The sequence below is a fragment of the Pan paniscus genome, chromosome 2 (genome assembly GCF_029289425.2).
Source record: "Pan paniscus chromosome 2, NHGRI_mPanPan1-v2.0_pri, whole genome shotgun sequence".
Lineage (NCBI taxonomy): Eukaryota > Metazoa > Chordata > Mammalia > Primates > Hominidae > Pan > Pan paniscus.
Genome location: NC_085926.1, coordinates 336,201 through 361,626, shown reverse-complemented (window position 1 = coordinate 361,626; position 25,426 = coordinate 336,201). Strand labels below are relative to the sequence as shown.

General features: G+C 35.8%; 1 protein-coding gene across 19 annotated transcripts in view; it reads right to left on the bottom strand.

Moving 5' to 3' along the window:
- CHL1 (cell adhesion molecule L1 like) overlaps positions 1 to 25,426 on the bottom strand; it is a 209,265-nt gene that overhangs the window by 47,477 nt on the left and 136,362 nt on the right. For 12 of the 19 annotated variants that reach the window (XM_008956634.4, XM_063602708.1, XM_008956633.4 and 9 more), the window contains 6 exons: positions 15,844 to 15,966; positions 14,677 to 14,847; positions 13,728 to 13,775; positions 12,055 to 12,175; positions 7,254 to 7,438; positions 2,016 to 2,147 (listed from right to left, as the gene is read on the bottom strand). In XM_008956634.4, the coding sequence (XP_008954882.2) occupies positions 2,016 to 2,147; positions 7,254 to 7,438; positions 12,055 to 12,175; positions 13,728 to 13,775; positions 14,677 to 14,847; positions 15,844 to 15,966 (780 nt within the window). The remainder of the gene's footprint in view (positions 1 to 2,015; positions 2,148 to 7,253; positions 7,439 to 12,054; positions 12,176 to 13,727; positions 13,776 to 14,676; positions 14,848 to 15,843; positions 15,967 to 25,426) is intronic. The other 7 variants (XM_034955660.3, XM_063602705.1, XM_063602713.1 and 4 more) reach the window with 1 other exon arrangement.

The following is a 25,426-nucleotide window of genomic DNA, read 5'->3' as shown; positions in this document are numbered from 1 at the left end:
TGGCCTAGGGCTGCCCCTTGCACTCCCTCAGCTTCAGTCACACTCACCTCTTTTCTCCTCCTCAACACACCTCTCCACTGAGACAGCACTTTCCCTGCTATTTAGGTGACTGACTTCGTCACTTCCTTCCCATCTCCACTCAAAGGTAAATTATCACAGGGGTCTTACTATTATGATCTTAAGATTGCAGCTCTGGGTCCTGAACCTCTTTCAGGCACTGCCCTTACCCAGCTATTTTCTGCTTTACCACACCATAGTACACACTCATGTGTTATTTGTCTAATGGCAGGAGAGCAAGGATTCCATCCATTTTATTCACTGTTGTATCTCAAGCATGAAGTCCAGTGCCGGGAACATAGAAAGTACCCCATAAATATTATTGAATGAACGAATCAGTTAAATATGAATAATAGCACCTCCTTTATAAAGTTCTTTTGAGGATTCTAGGTAATTTGTGAATGTCTTTTGTAAATAACCAAATACCATCCAAATATAATATTTTATGATTTTGTGTTCCGGAGAATCTGCGTTCCTTACTTTTGTAACCTGAACATTCATTATAAACAAAAGTTGCTTTCATTTCCCTTCGTCTACCCAAAACCTCATTATTATTTTTCATTTTTTATTCTGTTCCCTAAAGAGATGAAGAGAAAAATCCCAAATCTGAAGATAGTAATAATGAGGACTAAGGTTTCCTGAGTGTCTGTTATGGGAAAACAATACCAACCAACCATACCTTATGGGGTGCTGTTTTTGTGGCAGTCTCCGTGCTAAGCATTCTCTGCATGATGTTTCCTTTAATCCACAAAACAACCCCGTGAGTCAGTGTTATTTTTATCCCAATTTACGGATGAAGAAATGGGTTTGAAGAGGGTCAGTGATACTCCCCGTCACGCAGCTAGTAAGTGGTAGAGCCAGTATGCAAACCCAGGCAGTCTGGCTCCAGAGTTTATAAACCATCACAGTGCTCTACAGATGAATCACTGCCCTAGGCAGCTGGCTACATTTTTTTTCATTCAATCACAACCAATCGCCACTATCTCCATTTTGCAGTTTAAAAAATGTAAGCTTGGGGAGATTCAGAAAACACCTCAAGAGGAAACAGCTGGCAAGGTGCACATCCTAGATGGGACCCGAGGTCTGTTATCCACCAAGTGGCTCACCCTTGACTTGTGCAGGCCCCAGAGCAAAAGGACAAATGGAAGCCACTATTGTACCTGCTCTTAATTAAGCAATTGACACGTAAAAATATGTTCTATCCTTCTTCCTGAACAAGGACATCCAAAATAATCTGAGCTCTAGGTTCCAGTGGAAGATTTGGGGACTCCTTGGAGCTCTATGCTGAGCATGGTGAAATGGGGAGAGTTGGCCCTCAGTGCTGGGCCATTCCTGTCTTTCCCCACCCAGCCCATTTGGAGTGGGCTCAGGGTGGACCGGGCATGGGGATTTTCAGGTCTTTGTGCTTGAGGTTGGTAGCAAATAGGCAGTAATGGGAACATGTTCAGACTTGGGATGCCTCCTTTTCCCTGAGGATGCTTTCAAATCATGGAGACAAGCAGGACCAGAGGGTGACCAGAGCAAGTCCCTTAAAAGGGCAGAGCCCAGGACAGGTGTTGCTGTTGCCTGAGCCTAAGGGAGGTCCTGAATTTGAACCTGTGCCCTCAGCTGCTAGGCTCCTGTTCTGTTTCTTCTCAGGGAGAGGAACAATAATTGGCTTTTTTCCTTGGATGCATCCTCTTTCTCATTCAATTTTCTTTTTAAAAATTAAAAATCTTTATTCTTATATATAATTTATAAGAGGGCACAGGCAGTATAAATATTATTTATGGCTCTTCCATGAATATCAAGTCTTAACAACCAAATTGCTTAGAAATAAGCAATCTCTGATTTGCTGGTTGTATCTGTCCTGCTAATCCAACCACATACCAACTTCATTTTACACACATGTCTGACCATCATTAATCCCGTCAAACCAGGGCCTTCAGCATTGCATTGCAATTGGTTTTTAAACTTACTGTCAACTGGGGAGCCATTGACTCTCCACTTGATTGTGGGTTGAGGTTCTCCTTCAGCCTCACATAACAAGATGCCATTGCTTCCGGTGCTATACACAGCACTCTGAGGCTGCTTTGTCCAGCGAGGAGGCTCTGGATGTAAAGTGAAGAGCTCATGAGAGATGTTATCTATGTCAAAAAGTCCAAAAATGTTAAGGCCTGTATTTCTACTTTGCACCAGCAGAGGGCAGACACCACAAAGGGTTTCATAGTAGCTCTTTTTGGTAAACTTGCTCTGCAAAGCAAGGTGGGAGCTGCTTTTGTGTTGTATGGTGTGTGTGTGTGTGTGTGTGCGTGCACGTGTGTGTTTGTGTTTAATTTGGACTCAGCATGTATACATCAACATACTGAAAATAGTTATCTACAACCACTTTATTTAGCTGTACAAGTAGCTACCCCACTAGGAAAAAATGAGGGAAGAATAAGCAGATGGTGAGTTTATTTAGAGCTGACTACAGGTTATTTTCAAGCTGCAGCATGGCAACTAAAAAAGGTGGATACACAAGAATTATATTTTAAGAATTTTAAAAATAAAACTAATTAAAATAATGCTTATTTTGAATATTTCTTAATTAGTGATCTTATAGCATTTGTACATATAATCAATTTGAAAAATATTATTTCCTAGAGATTTTTTTTGTAAGAGGGGAGAGAGAGAAGCCCAAAAGCAGTGTTTAGCTTTCTGCAGTCAAAACAATGCAGCAAAATGTACCTTAAAATTACCTGTATCTTTCTATGCCCTAATGCTCCAGTATAACAATACTACAAAGTATGTCAGAAATAGATGACACATTTTACTGGATTTCCATGTTTTTATAACTCTATGTTTTATAACTTCATGAATATTGCTATGTCAGGGGTAAATAAAAGGTTTAGATTAAAGTGTTGATGGTTTGGATAATTTGATTTCTGAGAAAATTGCAAAAAACCTGCAGGTAGCAACTCCCATCAAGTGTAGTTTGGTTATTTCCCCAAAGATATTTTAGATTTCCATTTTTAGCTAAAAAGGAAAGTCTTCAAAGATATATGTATGCATACAATGAAAAAATATCATTAAAATTTTTCTAAGTAAAGGAAGAAAAAGAGGATTATGTAAAAAGGAAAGAACTGTAAGTTCACCAGAAGAAACAAAAGTACACAACTAGCCTTGGCAAGTTCAAGTCCAAGTGAGATAAGTGCCTTTGTAATTACTCCACAGGGTGTGGACTTAATTGTTAAATTCCAAGTTAAATATCTGTATTCATAAGCTGTACTACCTGTAAATGTTTAGTCACTTGGTTTAAAATACACTAGTCCAAATTATAAACTGCGATCATTTTCTGAGGTGAAGGTTTATTTTTGTCTATTTTGCATTTTTTAAATGATATCCTTACTTTTTTTCTGGTTATTTTAATACAACCAATATAAAACTAAATATCTGTAAGTTAGCGAAAAATATTCCATGAACATGAACATTATGGCATATCATATTTATAGTAGAAAATTACAACTATTGCTTTCAACATATGCAGAAATAAAGAAAATCAAGCAATGATGATATTTCTGTAAATCTTCAGGAATAATTACTATTGCCATTAGGATATTTACTATTAGGACTATTAGTAATATTAGTATTACTGAAAGAGGTCCCAAATTATCACGTCATCCAATCCTTTCATCTTACAGACAGAGGGCTGAGCTTTGGAGAAGCTGCCTAACTTGCCCAGGCCCACCAGCAAAGGAAGCTCCAGTTCCTGTTCTTGCCATTCCATAGATAGATACACAGCAACTATGGATGAGCAGCATTAAGACTCTGAAGTCATGTGATTTTTGTTTCTAATTTAGTGTTATCTTATGAATTTGTATCAAAGACAGGAATGAAGGCCAACCCAATTTATGCTTCCAAATCCAAGCTCCCCCAATATTTATCAACTGACTCAAGAAGTTCTGAGCATTCACTAGGCTTCCTCACTATACTTTATCTTAACCCTTCTTTATAAGCTTTCTTTATAATTGCTTGAACATTTACTTTAATGCTTTTCATCCATTTCTCCTATAGAAGTAAGCTGGTCCTGAATCATGTAATATTGAGAGAGACTTGAGTCAAGCTTGTTCTGCTCAGAAACAGCTGCTTCTTGAGCCTTAAAACCAAAAATTCTGAGGAAAAATACCATCCTCATAGAAACCCAGTCTTTTATCTATTATCCTAAGACATATGGTAACAGATGAAAATTGCTTATGTTGAAACTTTATGCATTTTCTCATAATTGTAAATACAAAAATAAGATGATAAATATTTCTCGTGTTGCTGGAAACAGATGCAAATGTCTGAACATTGGGACTATATATTAAGCAAGCTAAATAGAGATGTTTATCACTAGGAAAAAAACAAAATAAAACAAACTTGGTACATATAGAACATACAACACTGGTTATTTTTAGTAAAACTGTTTCTTCACAGGTTCTTATTAAAATCTATATTTTAATCAAAAATTGTTAGGTTTAACAAAAATTGCATTTAATTGCAACATTTTAGAAATAGATTTGTTATTTGAAAACAAGGATTTCTCAAGTATATTAATGACTGAGTTGCATTTGATTTTATGACAACCTTTGAAAATGCAAAAACATTTTGGATTATATTATGGCTCTATAATTATATATAAATGCTTTCCTATTTCACTTACTAAAATTCAAAGGCTTTAAATAATTCAAAAGTTGACAACATAAAAATTATTGGTGGGAGCTTATTTTTAAATAATCTATTGAAATGTGATTGTGATTATATTTTGATTTCTGGATGTAGACTGTTTTAGATGTCACTATAATATATCTCTTTTTATTGAATGTGTAATTAATCATATCTTAGATATTTAGAATATACAGTTGTACCTAGTCAAGACATCCTGGCTGCTTTTGCTCCTACATATTATAGGATTTGAAGTGCAGTCTGATTTTATATTTAGGATGTTGCAACCTAAATTACAAGCTCATAGGATTTGATTATGTTTGGTAATAGGAAAGACATTGCACATACAGAAAGAATCCAATCCAATCCATGATTTTACTTAAGCACAATGGGTGTTTTCAGAATGGAGTAGATTTTCAAAATATATAATAGCATTGCTATTTTCTCACATGGCAAATCCTTATTATTTAATTTGGGCTTCTAAAAAAGAGACAAAAAAGGAAAAGGAGAGTGTGCAGGAAGGCAGAAAAAATTGAATAAACACGAGCTCATCCATCCAGATGATTAACAAAGTTTTTATTTATTACCTCCACACTTTAGAAAAAAAAGTAAAGACTTCTTAAGCTCAATTTGTTTTTCATGTGCATAGGTAAAGAGAAACTCCAAAAACATACAACTGAAGGTACATTTAATAGTTTCTTACTAAAGAGAGAGGATTAAAAGTTCTTCATAAAAACATCATTTACATCTCAATGGTGCTAATAGCTGTTTTATGAGTAGTGAGAACAATTTGTTCAGGAAATCTATATTCTTTTGGAGTCCTATAGTCAACATTTTAAATTGCATAATTAATTTTACATCTTTGATTTCTTTTTTTGCAACCCTTGCAATTCTTTTGAAAGGTTTGGTTTTATAGTCAAGAAAACGTGGCCAGATTGTTAAAATATTCAGCTACTGTAGCTATGTTCCAGCCATCTGGAAGGGTTTCTAATAGTCAGCAACTTGGAGGAGAATCTAACAATTAGATATGTCTGGTTCGTGGGTGTGTGTGTGCCAGGGAGGGGAGGAGGGGGTTACGGAAAAATACCCCTGTTGCATGATGTAGCCAAATTATATAGAAACATCAAATGATGACTAAAAATATACATAACATAAATCTTTCAAACTCTTCTTCCTTGAATTTCTTTGTGAATAATTTAATGTCAAAGGAATATATCACTGTTTGGCAGATGTTGACGTTAATGCATATCTATATAAGTTTTGCTTTTGTCAAGTCAAAGAAAATAAAATTCTCAACTTTGGTTTTCTATTCTTCCTACCTTAAATAATAATATGCATTATGGAGAAGGCTTGGAAATACAGTGTTATTCCAAACAGGGGTATGACTAAATCAACTGTGTTAACATTTACTTGGGAGGAGAATTTGTGTCTGAGTCCTTTTTTTTTTTCCATTAATTTAAACAACAGGCCATTACTTAGGTGTTCCTTGTGGAAACTAAAGTTTTAAGAGGTGAATTTTACTGGAATATTAATGGGTGCCTAGAGCACTAGTTCACTAAATTGTAGTCTAAAAAGAATAATTCCTTTCAGTAGCTAAGCTTACACTGCACTAAATAAGTACAAATGCAGTCATCATTCCATTAATTTGATCAATACGGTCAACTAAATTGTAGATAGAAAGCCTCAATGTGATTGGATCCACAGAAAATAGTCTGTGTCAATCACATTCAGAGGACTAGACAAACTTCACATCCGCCAGTCACAGCACTAATAACTACATTCCACATTTAAACGGTATCATCTTTGCCTACTTATTCCTATAAATGTAACTAATACCAATAAAACCTTGATTGATCAAAATCTCTGAATTTACAGAGAGTTGACTTGAATATAATGCTTTTGCACTTTTTGAGAGAATTAATATTATAGCATACAGTCTATTCCTTTTTGCCTGTAAGTAACATATTGAATTTATCATCTGAACCCAAGATATGGATTACAAAAGTGTTATATGCAGGAAAGAGCTAACACAACAGTTTGCCTGCCCCTTTCACGTCTTTGGTGAAGAGCCTGAGGTACAGAGAGTGAAATAAACGGCAAAGGGCACAGCAAGTTAATTGCAGGATTAGGAAGCAAAATCCAAGCTTTCTTCCAGGCTCATTTTAATACTTTCTTTCATCATAATCCTTACTGCTGCTTTTATGATTTAATATTATGAAATGTATATGTGTGTTACAATAAAAATAATTTAGGAGAATAGCTTTAATGACTATTTGAATAAATCATGTAAATTGTCTGTGTTTAATCCCTAACATGAGATCTTTTCTTGTCATTTGTCCCTTCTATGTCATTTTGGGGAATAAATGACAAACCTGCTTAATTGAAGTGTAATATAATTCAATGCCCACACTACAATTAAAAGTTGAAACTGTTGACCTGTTTTAACATGTATGATTTAGAAGCAAGGCCTACTACATGTATACAGTTACTTTTTTGAAAAGCAGAGAAATAGACCAACATGGGAAAGGTACCTTCTACTATAACATGAAAATCGTGAGTGGCTGTTCCCAAGAAATTGCTGGCTGTGCAGCGATAATTTCCTTTGTCCTGGTAGGAGACATTCTCTATCTTCAAAGTCTTGCCATAATTTTCTTTTGTTTCTCTCCCTTTTGGTAAGTCACCACCAATTTTGTTCCAATCAACCTGTGGAGTTGGCCTGCAAAAAATAATTAAATAAATAAACATTTTTTTTAAAAGCGGAAAGTAAAATACAAAGAAAACCTTAGGACACATCCTTTATCAAGTTGCTTTTACACATGTGCTCATATTCCACTGAATCACATCATCCTTACCAATGGACAGACACACCCACCACCAACAATAGTGAACACTGGTGTTGAAGCAAGTCTCTTTCACTGAAAGATCCTCCAGTGGTCTGTCTCCTTGGAAATCTTCTCTCTCCTCTATTACAAAGGCTAACTGCATGTAAGTGCTGACTAGCTGTGGCTGAGCGAAGGATAAATAGCTGGAGCTCACTGAAATAATATTACCAAGATATTTTCCAAGTGTGAAAATCCCCCTGTGGGTGGTTTGAGGCAGCCAGTGATAACAGCCCTATTCCCTGTTTGTGTAAAACACAGTAAAGTGGGACCTCACAGTCAGCAGAGAGAAGGTTCCCTTTTAATCCTATGATGCTGATCATGGAGAATGGGGCTCCTGCGTGAAAGCTGGACATGTTGATTAGACCGATGAACAGCCTATTCCAGGGCAAGCTGGAATCTGCAGCACAGATACTGCCTCCTGGATCACGTGCTCGCCCTTGTGGGAGCAGAGGAAAGGAGGAATGAACCAAATCTTCCCTTGCTTAGCGCTTTCAAAAGATTAGCTCACCCAGTCAAAACAAACAGGAAAGTAAAGACAAAACAAAACCAGCATGATAACTTTCCCCACCTTAGTAAGGAGGAAAAAAGGACTGGGGAGTCAAGGCAGCTACATTAAGAAAAATCCCTCCTCATGAAAACCAGACAAGTGCAGAAGTCATACTTTCTGTGACTCATTTGATTTAAAAATTATGTGGAAATCATAAAGGGTTGATTCTAAATGAAGGATGACTGTCTCTTTCTCTTCCCCAGTCAGGCTCTATAAGTGAGTAGAAGAAACAACTTTGCTAATTTTATTGATGCAACACTTTTCCTCTCCATAGTTCTTCTTGTTATTGGTATCTGTAGGTTATTTGGTACGTTCTAAAGATGGGCATTATTGTGATCATTTAACAGTCAGGAGTCTGAAGCTCCAATAAATTAATTTCTTAAGGTCACTGGAGCAATAAATGATATACCCCAACTTATATTTGTTTACTCTAAATTTGTTGCTTTTTTATCAGTGTGTTCTATTATTTTGTGCTTTTCAACCTATGTCCTTCCTAACTCTATAGTCTTAGAATATATGCTTCCTGTCAAATTGCCCGTTAGTTACTATGTAATAATTGAGCAATTCCTTGAAATCGTGTATGTCAATATTCTCAAATTATTTGTATTGATAGTTTGTGGTTAAAATAATTCAGTTATTTATGCAAAAAAAATTGGAGGTAAAGATGAAGGCTCTTTAATCTCTATATATCTACTCTTTTCCTTCTTCCTTCAAGGCTCAAATACTAACGTGCTGTGCAGCCTGGAATAATAATCTTATATTTTACCAGGCTAAGAGCACATGGCACGCTTGTGTAGGAAACGGTAATGATGCCTGGGCAGACAGCTGTGAGAGTATATTAGCTGTTGGCTTTCTGAGCACACCACCTAAAAGGATGCATAGCTCAAGTCTCCTAACTGCTGGCTTTTCACTCCATCTGTCAAAATGACAATTTGCCAAGTTATAGGCTGCTCTGGAACTCAGTTCCCCTAAAACAGGATTTTTTCTTGAGTCCATCCTTTAATAGAGCAAGTAACTCACTTTAAGCAAGATCTCCCGGACTCCCTAGTCTTTGGATCTTTGAAAACTAGTCTAATTTTCTAATACCATTTACTTGAAAGAATAAAGTAAAATAATGATCTAAAGTATTATGTGAAAATGAGATATAATTTAATCTCAGGATAGGTCTATACCATGGCAAAAATTTTCAGCTCTATTCTTGCCAATTTTTTTATACCTCCTGCCTTTTTTTTAAATTTAAATAACATTTACTAACAGCATTTAAGCAATGTGTTTTGAGGGAAAATATATTGCTTAATACCTTTTTGCACACAAAATACACTACCTCATAATCTCAATTTTTTTCAGGCCCTTGTCTGGCCAACTTTTATTTGTATATTTCTCTATTTATAAAGTAGTATCTTGTGAAAGAATTATACCTACTTTAAACCCATGAATTTACAAAACAGAAAAAAAACTATTTGAGCAGTGCACATGAGTCCATCTATGGCCATTTTATAAGTTTTCCCTCAAAACACATTTGTTCAGATACTGTTGGTAAATGTCCCTTAAATCTAAAACAAAAGGAAATGAAAAACATTTGCAAGAATATAGCTGGAAATTCTTGCCAAGATATAGACCTATCTTGAGATAAATTATATCTCATGTTCACCTGACACTTATAATCATTTTACTTTATTCTTTCAAGTAAAATGTGTTAGACAATTAGACTAGTTTTCAAAGACCCAAATATAGTGCTTGACACAAAATAATAGTACAATACTTTAATTATAATTATTTTTGTTACTATAGGTTGTTAATGGCTTGAAAACTTCTTAGAAAAAGTTTTTTAAAGGACCCAAAAAACTTTTAAAAAATGTATCATCTTCTGAGAGACGACCCAGATCAGACAGGATTACCCAACACAAAATCAGTATGAGTAAGAAGAAACTACTTCAGGCGAAAATTCTTAGGACAGCGCATCAAGAATTTTCATGTCCTCACAACAACATATATTTTCATCCACTCTGTTTTTATATATTCCTTCATGACTCTTCATTTTCTAAAAAGCACATGAGAGCATTTCATTATTTTGAAGACATTCTGCGCAGTTGCTAGTCAATCCAAGAGGTCAGTGAAGGCATTTGTGGGAAATAAGAAAAAAGAATTACAGAAAGGATCACTCTGCCCAACTCAATATAGTGATGAACTCTGCAAGAATTTAATTTCTACCACTGTAAACATGTAAAAATACAACCAGTAGAGCAGGTTGTTGCCATCATGATTCAAACTCAACATGAGACTTTCCTCTTCTAAAATAATACGCAGACCAAACATTCCAAACAGAGTCTGTGTCACAGTACTTCTAACTAATTTATGTAAATACACATTGGGAGTTGAAGACAGACAAGCAACTTTGATATTTTTGGTGGTTGGAAAGAGAAATTTACAAAGCTTAGGGGCTGTAAAACCAATAAAATCTGCTCCATTTCTAAACCAGTCGTTCAGAATGTACTCTAAATTATGAATGAATATGATTTTTTGAATTTCAAATCCTAGTCCACTAACTAGAGTCCCCAAAGCCCTTAGCTTATGAGCAGATTATATTTCAAATGAGTAAACCCAGGTGCTAGGAAGCTGGAATGCATTTTCCCAAGGTATCCTCAATGGTAGGGAAGGACCGTAAGTTCAGAAGGATAGTGGTAAAAATAGGAGACCCTGTACGATTAAATATTAAATAAGATGGTCCCTGTTTACATGTACTTAACAGTAGTTAATAAATGGAACAATTTTAAGAGGTGACCAAGTGAGGTCCTTTAGGGTTTTCTTGGAGGATTTAAAAAGGTGCATTGCGGGCTGGGCCCGGTGGCTCATGCCTATAATCCCAGCATTTTGGGAGGCCAACTCAGGTGGATCACAGGGTCCGGAGATCGAGACCTTCCTGGCTAACATGTTGAAACCCTGTCTCTACTAAAGATACAAAAAACTGGCCAGGTGTGGTGGCACACACCTGTAGTTTCAGCTACTCAGGAGGCTGAGGCAGGAGAATCGCTTGAACCCAGGAGGCAGAGGTTGCAATGAGCTGAGATTGCGCCTCTGCACTCCAGCATGGGTGACAGAGTGAGACCCTGTCTCAAAAAAATAAATAAATGAATAAATGAATAAATAAATAAATAAATAAAAATAAATAAATGGATTGCTTTTTCAGGTGTAAAGAAAGTTCACTTAATTAGATTTTGATGTAAAACTCTCTTAAATTACATGGTCTGGACCTCCATGTGTGCAAAGGGCAGCAGGGTAAAAATAGATAAATAGGGCTCCTTGGAACCTGCAAAGGAGCAGATTTAGTAAGTAACATAGCAAACAGGAGTGGGGCAAGATAGTATAGCATAGAGAGAAAACTCAGCACCAAAAGTGAGGGGCTGACTACCAACAACCTCAGGCTTCTTAAACTTAACTAAGGAGAATGTTATCATCATCCCCTCCATCCACAATATCATAAATTGACAGAGAGATCTAATTTTATGAGCCTGTTACTGCCTGAAGTCTGTAGAGTGAAGTACAAATTACTTCCTCCAGAGATATAATGACAGAATTTATGTTTATTATTTATTTTATTTTATTAATTTTAATTTAATTTTATTTTAGATGCGGTCTTGCTCTGTCATCCAGGTTTTAGTGCAATGGCATTATCATAGCTCACTGCAGCCTCAAACTCCTGGGCTCAAGCAATCTTCCTGCTTCAGCCTCTTAAGTACCTGGGATAACAGTCCTGAGCAGAATATCTGCAGTGCCTGGCAGAATTTAATTTTTTTAAGGAAATAATTTTAAAATATCTTTGCAAGCACAGTCTTAATGTGCTTGATGTCTTATTCTTTACAGAACTGGATGGACAAAGTCATGAGTGAGAGTCAGGTTACTCACAAGCCTTCAGCAAAACACTCAAGCAGCAAGATTTCCCCTTTGAGGATGGTAATTGAAGACTCACTGCCACTCTCAGTGGGAGGCAACAGCAGTTTGGGTTTTCTTTGCTTGATGGAATTTGCTACAAAATAGAAAAGAAAAGTCAGAATTTTTTCAAATTAATATACATAAAATTCTGTGACACCACATCTTTCTTAAAACAAAAAATCCGACACACATGAGTGTGTGTGTGTGTGTGTGTGTTCTATACACATTTCACATATTTCCATTTAAATAGACTCCTCTTCTCTCTTACCATGAAGCATGGGTTGTCCCTCATATGTTTTTACTGAGCGTAGCACTGCAAAATTTTATAAATGTTATTATTTATACCATATCTGCTAACTCAGAAGGTCAAACAGAAGTCCTTAATTGAAAATCTGTGATTTTATATTCTATACTTCAATCATGTCATGTGCAATGACTTTATGTTTATGTTTTTATTTAATTTAAATTGCCTAAGAATTTAATGAGGTTTCTGGTAAAAACAGCTTCCTCCTGCACTCAGAAATTCTCACTGAGGAAGGCTGTGGTAGACACTAGGCATCTACGAATTTATCAAGCTCTTTCGGCAACTCTACCTGTAGTCTCAGTTCCTTAAAGAAAAACACAGTTTTAGGAAATGATTAGCAAGCATCCTCACTATCTGCATATTGAAACGTCCCATTTCTTATTTTCTTAAGAATATTTTTCAAATACAATGGCAAATTAGAAGACTTCCATCTTCAAAGGGATTTTAGCAGTAGAGAGTCTTCTATACTTCGTGTTTATTTTTTGAAAAATAATTGTTGAATATGTACTATGTGCAATGATTTTTCATTGAGTGCTGTGAAAATATAGCACTATATATGTTTGAGTTATTAATCTCAAAGGAAATGATGTTGGGGATGAATCAGTCCACCTTAAAACTGACGGTTCTTCAAAAGGAGCTTGCATCCTCCTCCACTGAACTTGCAAGTACATAAGGTATCTAAGTTATCACTGGTCCACATTTTATAGAGAATATTTGCTGCAATTATGTAACTGACTCTTCTCATTATAGAGAACTAGCCTGCTATACAACTCAGATTTACTCAGGCATTTTCCATAGAACACAAGTCCTGGTAGACATTCTATGGGGGAAAGAATTAAATAAAAAGATCACGCAGACACATGAGCTTGAAAAATGCTACAAACTGTTTTTTTCTCAGAAAGCCACAATGTACAGTTGCATGTCAAATATTTCAAGAAGTCTTGCAAGAAAAAATCCACTTAACTTTCTTAAACGCAGTGTTTTCTCTACGTCTTTTGACACTTAACCATTTCTTTTCTTTCTGCAAAAGTATCAACCTTATATGTCATAAGAGACGTTTTGGGAGACCCAAAATAATTACTCCATTAAATATCTCTATCTGTCTATTCAATGCATTATATATAAGTATTTCATTATATTTGTATAGTTATATATTTATAAAAATCACTCCCTTTGCATATATTTAAGAGGGCATGGGGGGGCAATAGAACCCTCTAAGTTCAGATGTTTTTCATAATAACAGTATTGGAATAAACTTAAGAGGATATTAAAGAAAAATTCAAAATCTGAGATGACAATGAGCTATACACAAATGCCAACACTCCACATGGGTTTGACTTACCCTTGGAACCAATTTCTGTGGATGAACTTGAGTCATTAGCATGCTTTACTGAAATAAAAAAACGGAAGGAAAAAACACAAACATAATGGTGGATGCCGATATCAATAAAGAATGAAAAGTCATATTTTTGTCTTAGAAAAATTACAAAATGATGTAGAACCATGCTTCACTAGAACATTGCCTTTGGGAATATAGTTTTACATAGAAAATAATTATAGTGAGTTTAATCTTGAATCCAGGTGGAGAAGATTCAAGTTATAGCTCCATTGAAGAGAACTGAGGCTACTAGAAGAATGTTATAGTGAAGCCCTGGCATGGCATATCTACACATAAAAATGAAAAAATCATGGACCAAATTAAACAATGAAATGGTAATGCCAACTTTCAACTATACCAGGGCCAATTATTCAGTCAGCAAACTGTTGGGGATTATTTCTTCCCTTTGAATCTTACGGTTCTTCCTCCCTCTAATTACTTTTCCCATTTGGGAACCCAGGCTGGCATCCACAGAATCAAGTTGGGAAAGGGGTGATTCAAGTAAGTTTGCCAATTTGGTGATACAAATTTCCGTTTTTTTGCCTCTGTTGTTTTCTCCCCCATTTTCAGTCTGCCAGTTTATCCAAGATCACAGTGAATCGATGCCAAAGATTTGCTTAGAAAACCCTGGAATTTCATTGTATATTTCATCCACTGAAAATGACAAGATCCTGCAGATGTCAGATGAAATACATTTGTCCTGTGAATTGAGATGTGATTTCCTGGCTGTGAGAGACAGAGCTGCCGTGAATCTGCAGCTGCAGATTCTATTTCATCTGGAAGAAGTCTCCAGAGTTGAACTGAACAATGGTGCAAAATATCAACCCAGCTTTAAATGGCTTCAGCCAGAAGGAAATTACTGACACATTTGCATTCAGCATACATGATGAAACGATAAATTATGTGGACTTACAACTGTTAACTGTTAGTTTCATTGGCATTTTCTGTACAATAGTCCTTAATCTTGGAAATGCAGCAAAGCAGCAGTAGTCATTGCGACTGTCCTTTTCTTCCACGTTTGCGAAGTATAGATCTCCCTTTTGGCTCATGTATACTCTTTCATCTTGTTCGATGTGTTCTAATTCTGAAAAGAGATATCTTGCCATTGAAAAGGGCAATTGCCCCTTATTGTGCTTCATCTTCCTTTTTCATTTTCTTTTACATTATTATTTCATTTGGTTTTTCCTGTTTGCTCTTTAATTCCTCTCAAGTCTGGTCTTACTATAGGAACAATGAGCAAATAGGAAAACAAAACAAAACAAAAACAGCAGCAAAACCCTTGGGAGCATACTTTTTACCATTAACCAAAGAAGTCCACTGGTAGACAAACAGTGGTAAACTCTGTTTACCATCTTTGTCTCCACCTCTGCCCTATGAATCTGAATTGGCTGAACTGAAAACTGATCAATGCAGACAATGACCTAATTAACACTTGTATTTTCTGAGAATCACGTTTATTTAAAACATGATTTAAAAAGAAAAAACAAAAAGCTCTCCAAAAGTTTTATCCGTGATATTAATCTCCCTGTTGTGGTTACAGCCTGGAAGATTCTAGGGGAACTGATGTCTGGAACAATTGGCTGTACCTAAGAGTAGCTTCATTTGCTTTCTTCTGAGTGCTGTACAAATAGCATTTTTCTCTGTGGTTCACAATGAGAAAACATGTAGAGATCACTGCTAAGGCATATGCTAGAAGTAGACTTTACAAAGCTAGAATTTCAGATCAGAGTCAGCAAACCTTTTAGAAAATTAAGCAAAAAAGTTAATACTAATTTCTTGGTAGGTGACTGCAATTAGCAGGTGGAGCATTACTAAAATAGAAAGATGAAGCTAGCAACACAAACCCATGCCATCCTCAGCTTTCACATGATCTGCATTCCACAGGTAAGTGCACTGTTTGAAATATAGGAAGTATTGTCTTCACAGACAAACCTTATCATATTAGCAGCATCTCCTCTTCAAATATGAAAAAAATTAAGAGATCTTTATTTTTTATTTTGTCTTTGGATTCATTATGTTATCGATATGATGGATAGAATTAAAATGTCCCCCTTTTTTGATGGAACGGAGCATTACTTACCAATATTCATCCAATAAATGTGTAAAGGTGGGAGGCCTTTGGGAGGATTGCATGGGAGGACAATTGGATCTCCCTCCTCCACTTCAAGAGGGTCAATTTTTTCTTTTGGGAATTTTGGAACACCTGGTGTAAAAAATCATTTTAATGTGTTATTTTAAAATTGGCTTTGACTATAACAACAAATATCTTAATACGTTCTTTTTTTTTTCAAAATTCAGCAATTTAAATAAATTCTATGCTACAGATCCTGGTTCTTACATCTCCCCTGCAGAGATAAATGCTATTAAGAAACTGGTGTGCATCTTTACACAACTTTAAAAATATTTCTGCATTTTGAAACTCCAGACAATAATGTTTTTGTTATGCGACAACAATAAGGCAATAACATACTTGTACATATTTCTCTGAGCAGAGATACAAACCCAGAGTCACAGGATTTTCTTGCTTTAGCTTTGATAGATGTGAAATCTTTTTCTCCAAACACTGATTTCACTTTGGGCGGTTACATATTCTCTATCTCTCGCTTTATTAGGAAGGCTTTGAATGTGATTGGCAAATATTCCAGTCAGTGCATTAACCACACTAAATAAAAACTTCTCAGCCCATATGGAGAAAAGGGTAAGAATGCAATAAAAAGCCAAATTTGACCACTTTAAGTTGCAAAAAGAGCCATCCACATTGAAATTACTCCCAGCAAATAAAAATTTAAATGAAATGGAATTGATGTAGGAAATGAGACTTGTCAATATTTCAACCTATTGTTTCCTCCCCACACTGGAGTCAATTTCTTAAAAGAGCAATGCAGTTATAATCAGAATATAAGTCAGAATTGTGCAGACTTTGAAATCTAACGCCAAAGTTTAATATTTTTATGGAAGTATTGATATTTATAAGGATATTCAAAATGTATTCTTCCTGAGCATTACATTGATGTCTTTCAAATTTGTTGGGGGAATTTGCATTATAGAATTACACAGTCTCTTGTGGAGGAGAAGGATCTTAGGAAGGCATTTATAACAGTCCCAACTTGATGGAATTCATTAGAAGGTATTTATTTGTATGTTTCATTCTTAAATTATGATTCACAACCGATTTTCATTGTTCTTGGAAATCTAAAGGTTTACTCATTTACTGTAAAATTTCTTCTTGAGAAGCTTTGTGCACTTCCTATATATTTGTCCTGTAGCCCCTCAACCCCCATCCATGCCTTTAGAGGTTGAGGGAATTTGCTGACATTTCTCTTATCGATGCACCAGCTGGTTACAGTGAATTGCTTTTTGTCTAAATTCAAGGACCTTTCAAGGCTTAACATTGCAGGGGGCGGTGTGGTTATTACACTGCCTTTGCAATTTCGGAAAGCAGACTTTGGTTCTCTTTATACATTCAGCCATGTGACAGTCCTTTAGTGGGTTTCCTCTTGCTCAACTCGTTCTATGAGATTCCTTTTAGAAAGTCTCTGGAAACATTTTTGAAATAGCAACCATCTTTGAATCACATTTTTGCTATAGGTAGCATGAAATTTCCCTCAAAAGTCGGGAAAGTATGTTTAGTATATTCACTACATTAAGAGCTTGTAGATAAAACATCATGCCAGCTATTTGGTAAAGGCTCGGCTTTGATTGACATCAAATGTTATGGAAAACATTTTGCAGAAAGTAAACCTTATAGACATAAGGCATAGTAATATACAAAACGTTTATGTACCCAAATCTCCAAATTCAAACCACTTATTTAGTTTTATTCTCTGTAACTTAAGCCCAGTAAACACTGGCATTGAAGTCACTGGTGCTGTTGGGTAGTTGGTGAATCTATCTATACTCAGATACAAGAGGCAGCAGAGGAAATAAAATATGGTTTAGAAAATGGAAAGGACATGTAATCCACTTTGATAACAAGCAAACTATACAGTGCCTAATATGAATACACAGTTCACTGGATAATATCTATTGTAAAGTAGTTAATTAATAATATGTATAAATCCCTAATTGGAGAGCTGCTCCCTGAGAGCGTTCAAAAAAATCTAGCAATTCGAACAGATAATACTGCCACTGAAGCATTATCATCCTTGCATTAATTAAATCTAGATTATACAATTCTAATTCTGAAAATGTAAATTTGTAATTCAACTGGCTTCTAAGGCACCAACAATAAAAAAGAAAAGAAAATTTATAACTCTACCAAAACTGCTATTGCGTGCCATAAATCTTCAGAACAGCTTTTAACTAAATACAAAATGAATATTGGAAAACAGGGATGCATACTTCTACATCAATAAATTTAAGGTTTTAGAAGATATATAAATGGCATTAATTTTTCAGGAATTTTTTATGTCTTATCCTTTGACTTTGAAACTATTTAGTGAGTTTGATGGCACGATAAAAAGTGAAAATTTTAACACTCACAGATAAATGTGAACTTTAATTACTATAACACAACAGCAAACATGAAGTCTACCTCAATTCAGATAAAGAAATTACTCCATTTAAAAATAAATCCAACCAGTGGCATTTACTGTGTTTATCTGGTGACAAACATTAGCATTGCTGAGTTTGGACAACAGTAATATTTTTAAAAGTAAATTAAAAAAATATTTTTTTCTGTAAATGAGGTAACTACACTCCTTTATCTTGCCAATATATTTCACATGGGTACTTCATCAACACCGAAACCAAAAATCACTTAACTTTGTTTCAACAAGACTGGACTTGATCCTGAATGGCCTCTCTGCAATGGGATCAGAATCAACTTGCACCTAACAGTCTAGCTAAGCAGAATTTCAAGAATGTTTGCACTTCGGGAGGCCGAGGGGGGCGGATCACAAGGTCAGGAGATCGAGACCATCCTGGCTAACATGGTGAAACCCCGTCTCTACTAAAAATACCAAAAAAAGGTGCTGGAGAGGATGTGGAGAAACAGGAACACTTTTACACTGTTGGTGGGACTGTAAACTAGTTCAACCATTGTGGAAGTCAGTGTAGCGATTCCTCAGGGATCTAGAACTAGAAATACCATTTGACCCAGCCATCCCATTACTGGGTATATACCCAAAGGATTATAAATCATGCTGCTATAATGACACATGCACACATATGTTTATTGTGTCACTATTCACAATAGTAAAGACCTGGAACCAACCCAAATGTCCTGGAACCAACAATGATAGACTGGATTAAGAAAATGTGGCACATATACACCATGGAATACTATGAAGCCATAAAAATGATGAGTTCATGTCCTTTGTAGGGACATGGTTGAAGCTGAAAACCATCATTATCAGCAAATTATCGCAAGGATAAAAAACCAAACATTGCATGTTCTCACTCATAAGTGGGAATTGAACAATGAGAACACATGGACACAGGAAGGGGAACATCACACACCGGGGCCTGTTGTGGGGTGGGGGGAGGGGGGAGGGATAGCTTTAGGAGATATATCTCATGTAAATGACGAGTTAATGGGTGCAGCACACAAACATGGCACATGTATACATATGTAACAAACCTGCACGTTGTGCACATGTACCCTAGAACTTAAAGTATAATTTAAAAAAAAATACAAAAAATTAGCCGGGCGTGGTGGCGGGTGCCTGTAGTCCCAGCTACTCGGGAGGCTGAGGCAGGAGAATGGCGTGAACCCGGGAGGTGGATCTTTGCAGTGAGCCGAGATCGCACCACTGCACTCCAGCCTGGGTGACAGAGCAAGACTCCATCTCAAAAAAAAAAAAAAAACAAAACAAAAGAATGTTTGGAAATCCCATTATAACCAAGTCTAGATGAGATCAATTTCCTTTCTATCTAATGCCACTATTAATCCATTTGCATCAGCAAAGCAAGCATATCACAGCATCTATCTTTTCACTCTTCTCCATTAGGCTTTCACATTTATTATTCAGTGTCATAGACAGATTTCTAGCAACAACTAACACCAAGGGTATAAGTGACATTCAAATATATTCACATCTAGGTTTTTGAAAACTTCCCCAGTTGAAATCCATCATGGAAACACTTTCCTACAGGCAAGCTAGCTGCACGGGAGTCTTATTACCACAACTATCAAGGCACAACCAACCTGCAGATACAAAATTTGCAGGAGCTCTATGACTTCAGGTGCTGTCAATGAGTTTTGAAAACTCATCATCCCAATTATTTCAACATAATATACAGAAAAATAGCATCTTCATTCCTGAAATAAAGAAGACTTCTGAAAACAGAATTTATATCTATAGGATATCCTACAGCATAAACTAGGTTCTAGCCCAGGCGCTAGAAAACTAACTGGTTACAAAGATTCAGACCAATATCTTTACCTTTTCTGTATCTCATTTGGTTTTCCTTTGGCGTCTTAGAATCCTTTGAATTCATCTCTCTAGGCTCCTCAAACACCTCACCAGGGTAGAAGCTTCTTGAGGGTAGAGATATAATAAAACCTAAGCTGTGTAATCCCATCATGCCAACATGCTTAATAGTGAAGAGTAGTAGTGAAATGGCATCAGGGAAATTTAACTAAATACAATTCATGCTAACTAACCACTTTGATGAAAAAAAAAAAAAACCAGAAAACACTGGCATCTTAACTGCTACCACGTTATGCAACACTACAGATTCTCCGGCACTCTAGGAACAAAATAGAAGGTTTCCTTCTGTTTTCCTATTTCTAGATGATACTGTAATCTAGTATCAAGGTATTTTCAACAAAGAAGTACAATGCCTTTTTGCTCATCTGTAGCATGTGTTACCTGAGTCTCAAAGTATAGACAACACTGTAGCATCAGATTATCCATAAACACTGAAGTCTGCTGCTTGGGCCTGCGTCCTGGCTTCTCTTCCTATGCGATCTTTGAATCTGCTACTTAATATGTTTCAGTGTCCTCATTCATAAGTGGGAAATGTAATAACACCTAACTCATTTGATTTATGTTGAAATTTAAATATTTCACCTGAATCGATTAAAATAGGACCAAGCACTTAAAAGTTATTCAATACATCTTGGCTACTCCTCAAATATTTTCACTTAGCATGGTACAGCCAAACGCACAGAGACAAGGTGGGCCAAAGGGACAGGGAATTTTCTTCTGCTGCTGCTCCTGATTTTCTCCATAGCCTGAATCTTAACAACTTCTGTGACTTTGTGCAATTATTTGAATTAACATTTTCAGAGGAGATAGAAGGACAGAAGGAAGAAAATCCTGTTCATTTGTTCATTTCATGTAGAACATATGATTTGTTTATTGAATTATTTCCCCTTTTTCCATCAATGGACAAATCTTCCTATACCAAAAAGCTTTATCTATTTTGACTTGGCACTCCGTTTACAGGACTGGCCTGGTGAGCTTTCCAGTGCTGTACATTTCACTTAAATATGCTTGGCAAATTGCTCACAGTCTGCCATCATTGTCACAACTGCATGCTACTGAGTGCACATACTTTATCACCTCTAACAACTCCAGTTTCCTTTGGTAAAGAGATTTAATTGATTCCCATTTCCTGCAGAGTACCCCATTAATCCACTTAGGACTACAGAGAAATAACACTGGCTTTCAGTCCATGAGCTCATAATGAATTCATGCTAAGGAAGGACACCCAGTTCAGCCCATTTCATTCCAGGCATTCACATACTTTGGTGAATCAGAGTAAAATCCTCAAACTTAATTAAAGCTTTAGAATTCAAAGTTGCACCCTTAATTGAACAAATTGATCTGTTTTTGTTGATTTGCACTTAGGAGAATTTAGCATAGGCTACAACATCCAGGTTTCCTACCCTCCCCCTCCAAAATCAGGGTGGTAAAAAGCCAGGGTTTATCTTAAGGAAATTGTCCTGAGGAATCTGAGGAAGTTATGTTAACACAAATGTAGAAACCTAGTGCATGAATATTTCTAATTAGTTTTTGTTAAATTATTATATAGAAAATTTCATCTTTGTCAGCCATTTCATAGACTATTTTAATAGCATGTGCAAATTGCAGTGTTACTTTTATTCATTCTTTTATTTTTCAGCCTATCAACCAATAAATCAATGAAATAAATATAATACACATTCTTGTGACATCTACAAGGCAATGCAGAACAGGAAGGATATGACTGTCTGATATTTTTTCTCATTCTTAAGGATCCTAATTAATACATATGACAATTGATAGACTGTCCCAAACAGTACACAACTAAATGCTTTAATAACCCCAGAGAATTTGCAGTATCACTATTTATAATAGCCAAAAGTGGAAATAATTCAAATGTTCATCAACTGGTGGATGGATTAACAGGAAATGATATCCACGCAGTGAAATACTCTTCAGCAATATAGAGGAACAAACTACTGATATATGCTACTACATGGATGAACCTCCAAAGCAGGCTAAGTGAAAGAAGACATATGAAAAAGACCATATACATGATTCCATTTATATGAAATGTCCAGAAAAGTACATTTAAAGAGGCAGAAAATTAATTGGTGGTTGCCTAAGGCCTGGAGATGGGAACAGAGAGTGACTGCAAATGGGCACAAGAAATCTTTTTGTGGTGATGGAAATGTTTTAATACTAGATTATAATGATACTTCACTAAAAAAATTACTAAAAAAGTCATTGGTGGGGCATAGTGCCATGTGCCAATAATCCCAGCTATTCAGGAAGCTGAAGCAGGAGGATCGCCTGAGCCCAGGAGTTTAAGACCAGTGTGGGCAACATAGCAAAACCCCATCTCTAAGATAAATAAATAAATAATGTATAAAAACTAGTAATTATACACTTAAAACAAGTAAAATTTATGACATGTAAATTATACTTCAAAAAAGATGTTTATAGGTGGGCATGGTGGTACCTGCCTGTAGTCCTAGCTACTGGGGAGGCTTAGGTGGAAGGATTGCTAGAGCCCAGGAGGATGAGGCTGCAGTGAGCTATGTTTGTACCACTGCACTCTAGCCTGGGCAACAGAGCAAGATCCTGTCTCAAAACAAAAACAAACAAACAAACAAAAAAGTTGTTTAAAAACTCAGAAAAAGGAAAAAAATTATCTAGGCTGGAATAGGCCAGGAATGCTAAGTGGAGAAATCTAATCTGTGCACTGAAGGGTGAGTAGTATTCAACAGTCAAATTAGGATTATTTATATTATCATTTTGACCTTACTGATAGTTGGATAACGAAGGCAAGAGAGTAGCTCCCTTCCTTTCCAGACCCAATCACCCACCATATGCATGCACAGGATGTATATTTCTGGAGGACAGTCTTTGTTTTTATTCACTGTTAAATCCCAAATTACTAGAAAGTGGCTGGTGTATTATGGGAGTTTCAGGACGATTGTTGAATAACTCACTGATAAAATCCCTGTGCCATGTCTTGGATAATACATTTAGTTAAATAGTTTTTCATGTATATAAAAATGGTACATTCTGTTTGTTTGGTTCTTGTTGTTGTTGTTTCTTTCACTCTTTCCCTAGGAAACGTAACTGCAATGTTGTTGAAAATAGAAATCTGGACATTGTATACAAAGGTTTCTGTTTGTTAACAGGAGATTGAGAAGTAGAAACTCTAACATTTGAATCACAAAGTTTCTATCAATCTTTGAGAAGAACCAATTCTCTACAGTTTAAGAGAAGAATCTATTAAAGATTGTAGGAAGCTTTAAATTGTCTCTGATTTATAAACTCCTAAGGATTGGGTTGGGTTACTATTCAATATATAGATGGTTGCAGAAAGCTGTCAGATGATGAAGTAATTTCAGGAGAGGCTGGAAATGATGCATAAGGAACCTAATTTATTTTGCTCTTTTCTGCAGCAGCAGCAAAAAAAAAAAAAAAAAAAAAAAATAGAGCAATTATCCAACAACGTAGCTCAGATCCAACTCCCAGCTCTTAATACAATACTCTCATACCATATTCTGGTCAGAATTATCCTTATATTGTTCATGTCTTCACTTGGTCTGCCTAAATAATGACAGAAAAAAAATTGAAATCCTTTAATTGCAGAATCTTAAACCAAATTCTGCCATTCCTTTCTTTGCAATAGATCTAGCTGCTGCCTTTTCCTTTGTGTCTCCATAGCAACCACTAGAATTTAGGTTAGGAATCACCCTCATGACTTGCCTCCTACAAAAGATATTTAATCTGTCCTTTTCTCTGGTCTTAACTTATTTCAGTGAAGTATATAAATGTAATACACAGTTTAACGATGATCAACCACAATTTTCATAGCAATACTTTCTAATCCAGAATTCATGGACATTTCCTACTGAAAGTCAATTCAAATCCAAACTCCTGAGAACAAGTTTCAGTTTGACATGTCACTGGTCTGATACTAAAATATCTCAGTAACTCAGAAACGTCCACTTGAGACACACGGGATGCTTCACACTTACTCATTTTAAGAATATAAAACGATTGTTTACAGAATAAATGTAAAAAAACACAAAGAAAGAAAGAAACACAATGGAAATCCATTCACCTACTACCCATTTTACAAAATAGGAATATCATCATCACCTTTTTGTCGGGTGCTGATCTCAACCCCCACTTCCATTTTCCAATTTTTACTTCCATTACAGGTAATTACTGCCACGAATATTGTTTTTATCATTCTCTTATTTTTCGTTATAATTTTACAATAAAATTATACCAATCAAAATTGTAGTCAGTTTTACATATTTCAAACTTTCTCCAAGATTTACTTTTATTGCTCAACATATTCTTGACGTTTTATTTACTATTCAATAGTATTTTTGGTATGAATAGAGCACAATGCATTGATCCATTCTACTTTGAGTGGACTGTTGTATTTTCTCCAGCATATTTTTAAATATAAACAATGTGACCACAAATCTTCCTGGTATGTATGGACAAGAGGCACATGCACATGAGCGAGGGAATGGAATTGTTTGGTCATAAGTAAGAGCATCTTCAACGAAGGAGGGGATTAGAAAATGTTTTCCAAAGATCACGCAGTAAGCTAGACTGTCATCAGTAGTGGATACGTATTCTGTTGGCTGTGTATTGCAACCTAAAATTTTTACTTTTGGATTTTCTGATATTTCCCAATTGGGTAGGATCAAATGCTTTTATCACTAGGGTTACAATAGGTCTGTTTCTGGTAACTAAAGATGTTGAACACATTTTCACATTTTTATTGGCCCTCCAGTCTGAGGTTCAAGTTTATATATGTTGCCACTTTGTCATTTATCTTTTTTCTAAAGATTTGTAAAATTATTTATGAATACATACTATTTTTAGTTATATGCATTATCAATAATTTTTATCTGAGTTGTGGCTTATTTTTGTTTGTACTTTCTTCCTAGAGTCTTTCGATAAAAAAAGGATCTAAAATCAAATGTAGGAAAACATATTCTTGATGATTTCCTTCATGAGGCTTTAATATGAGTAAAGAAATCATCCCACTCTGGGCATGGTGGCTCATGCCTGTAATCCCAGCACTTTGGGACACTGAGGCAGGAAGATTGCTCGAGGCTGGGAGGTCAAGACCACCCGGGGCAACATAGTGAGACCCCATCTCTAAAAATAAAAATAAAAATAAAAATAAAAATAAAAATTGGCCAGGCACGGTAGCATTCGCATGTAGTCCTAGTTACTCAGAAGGCT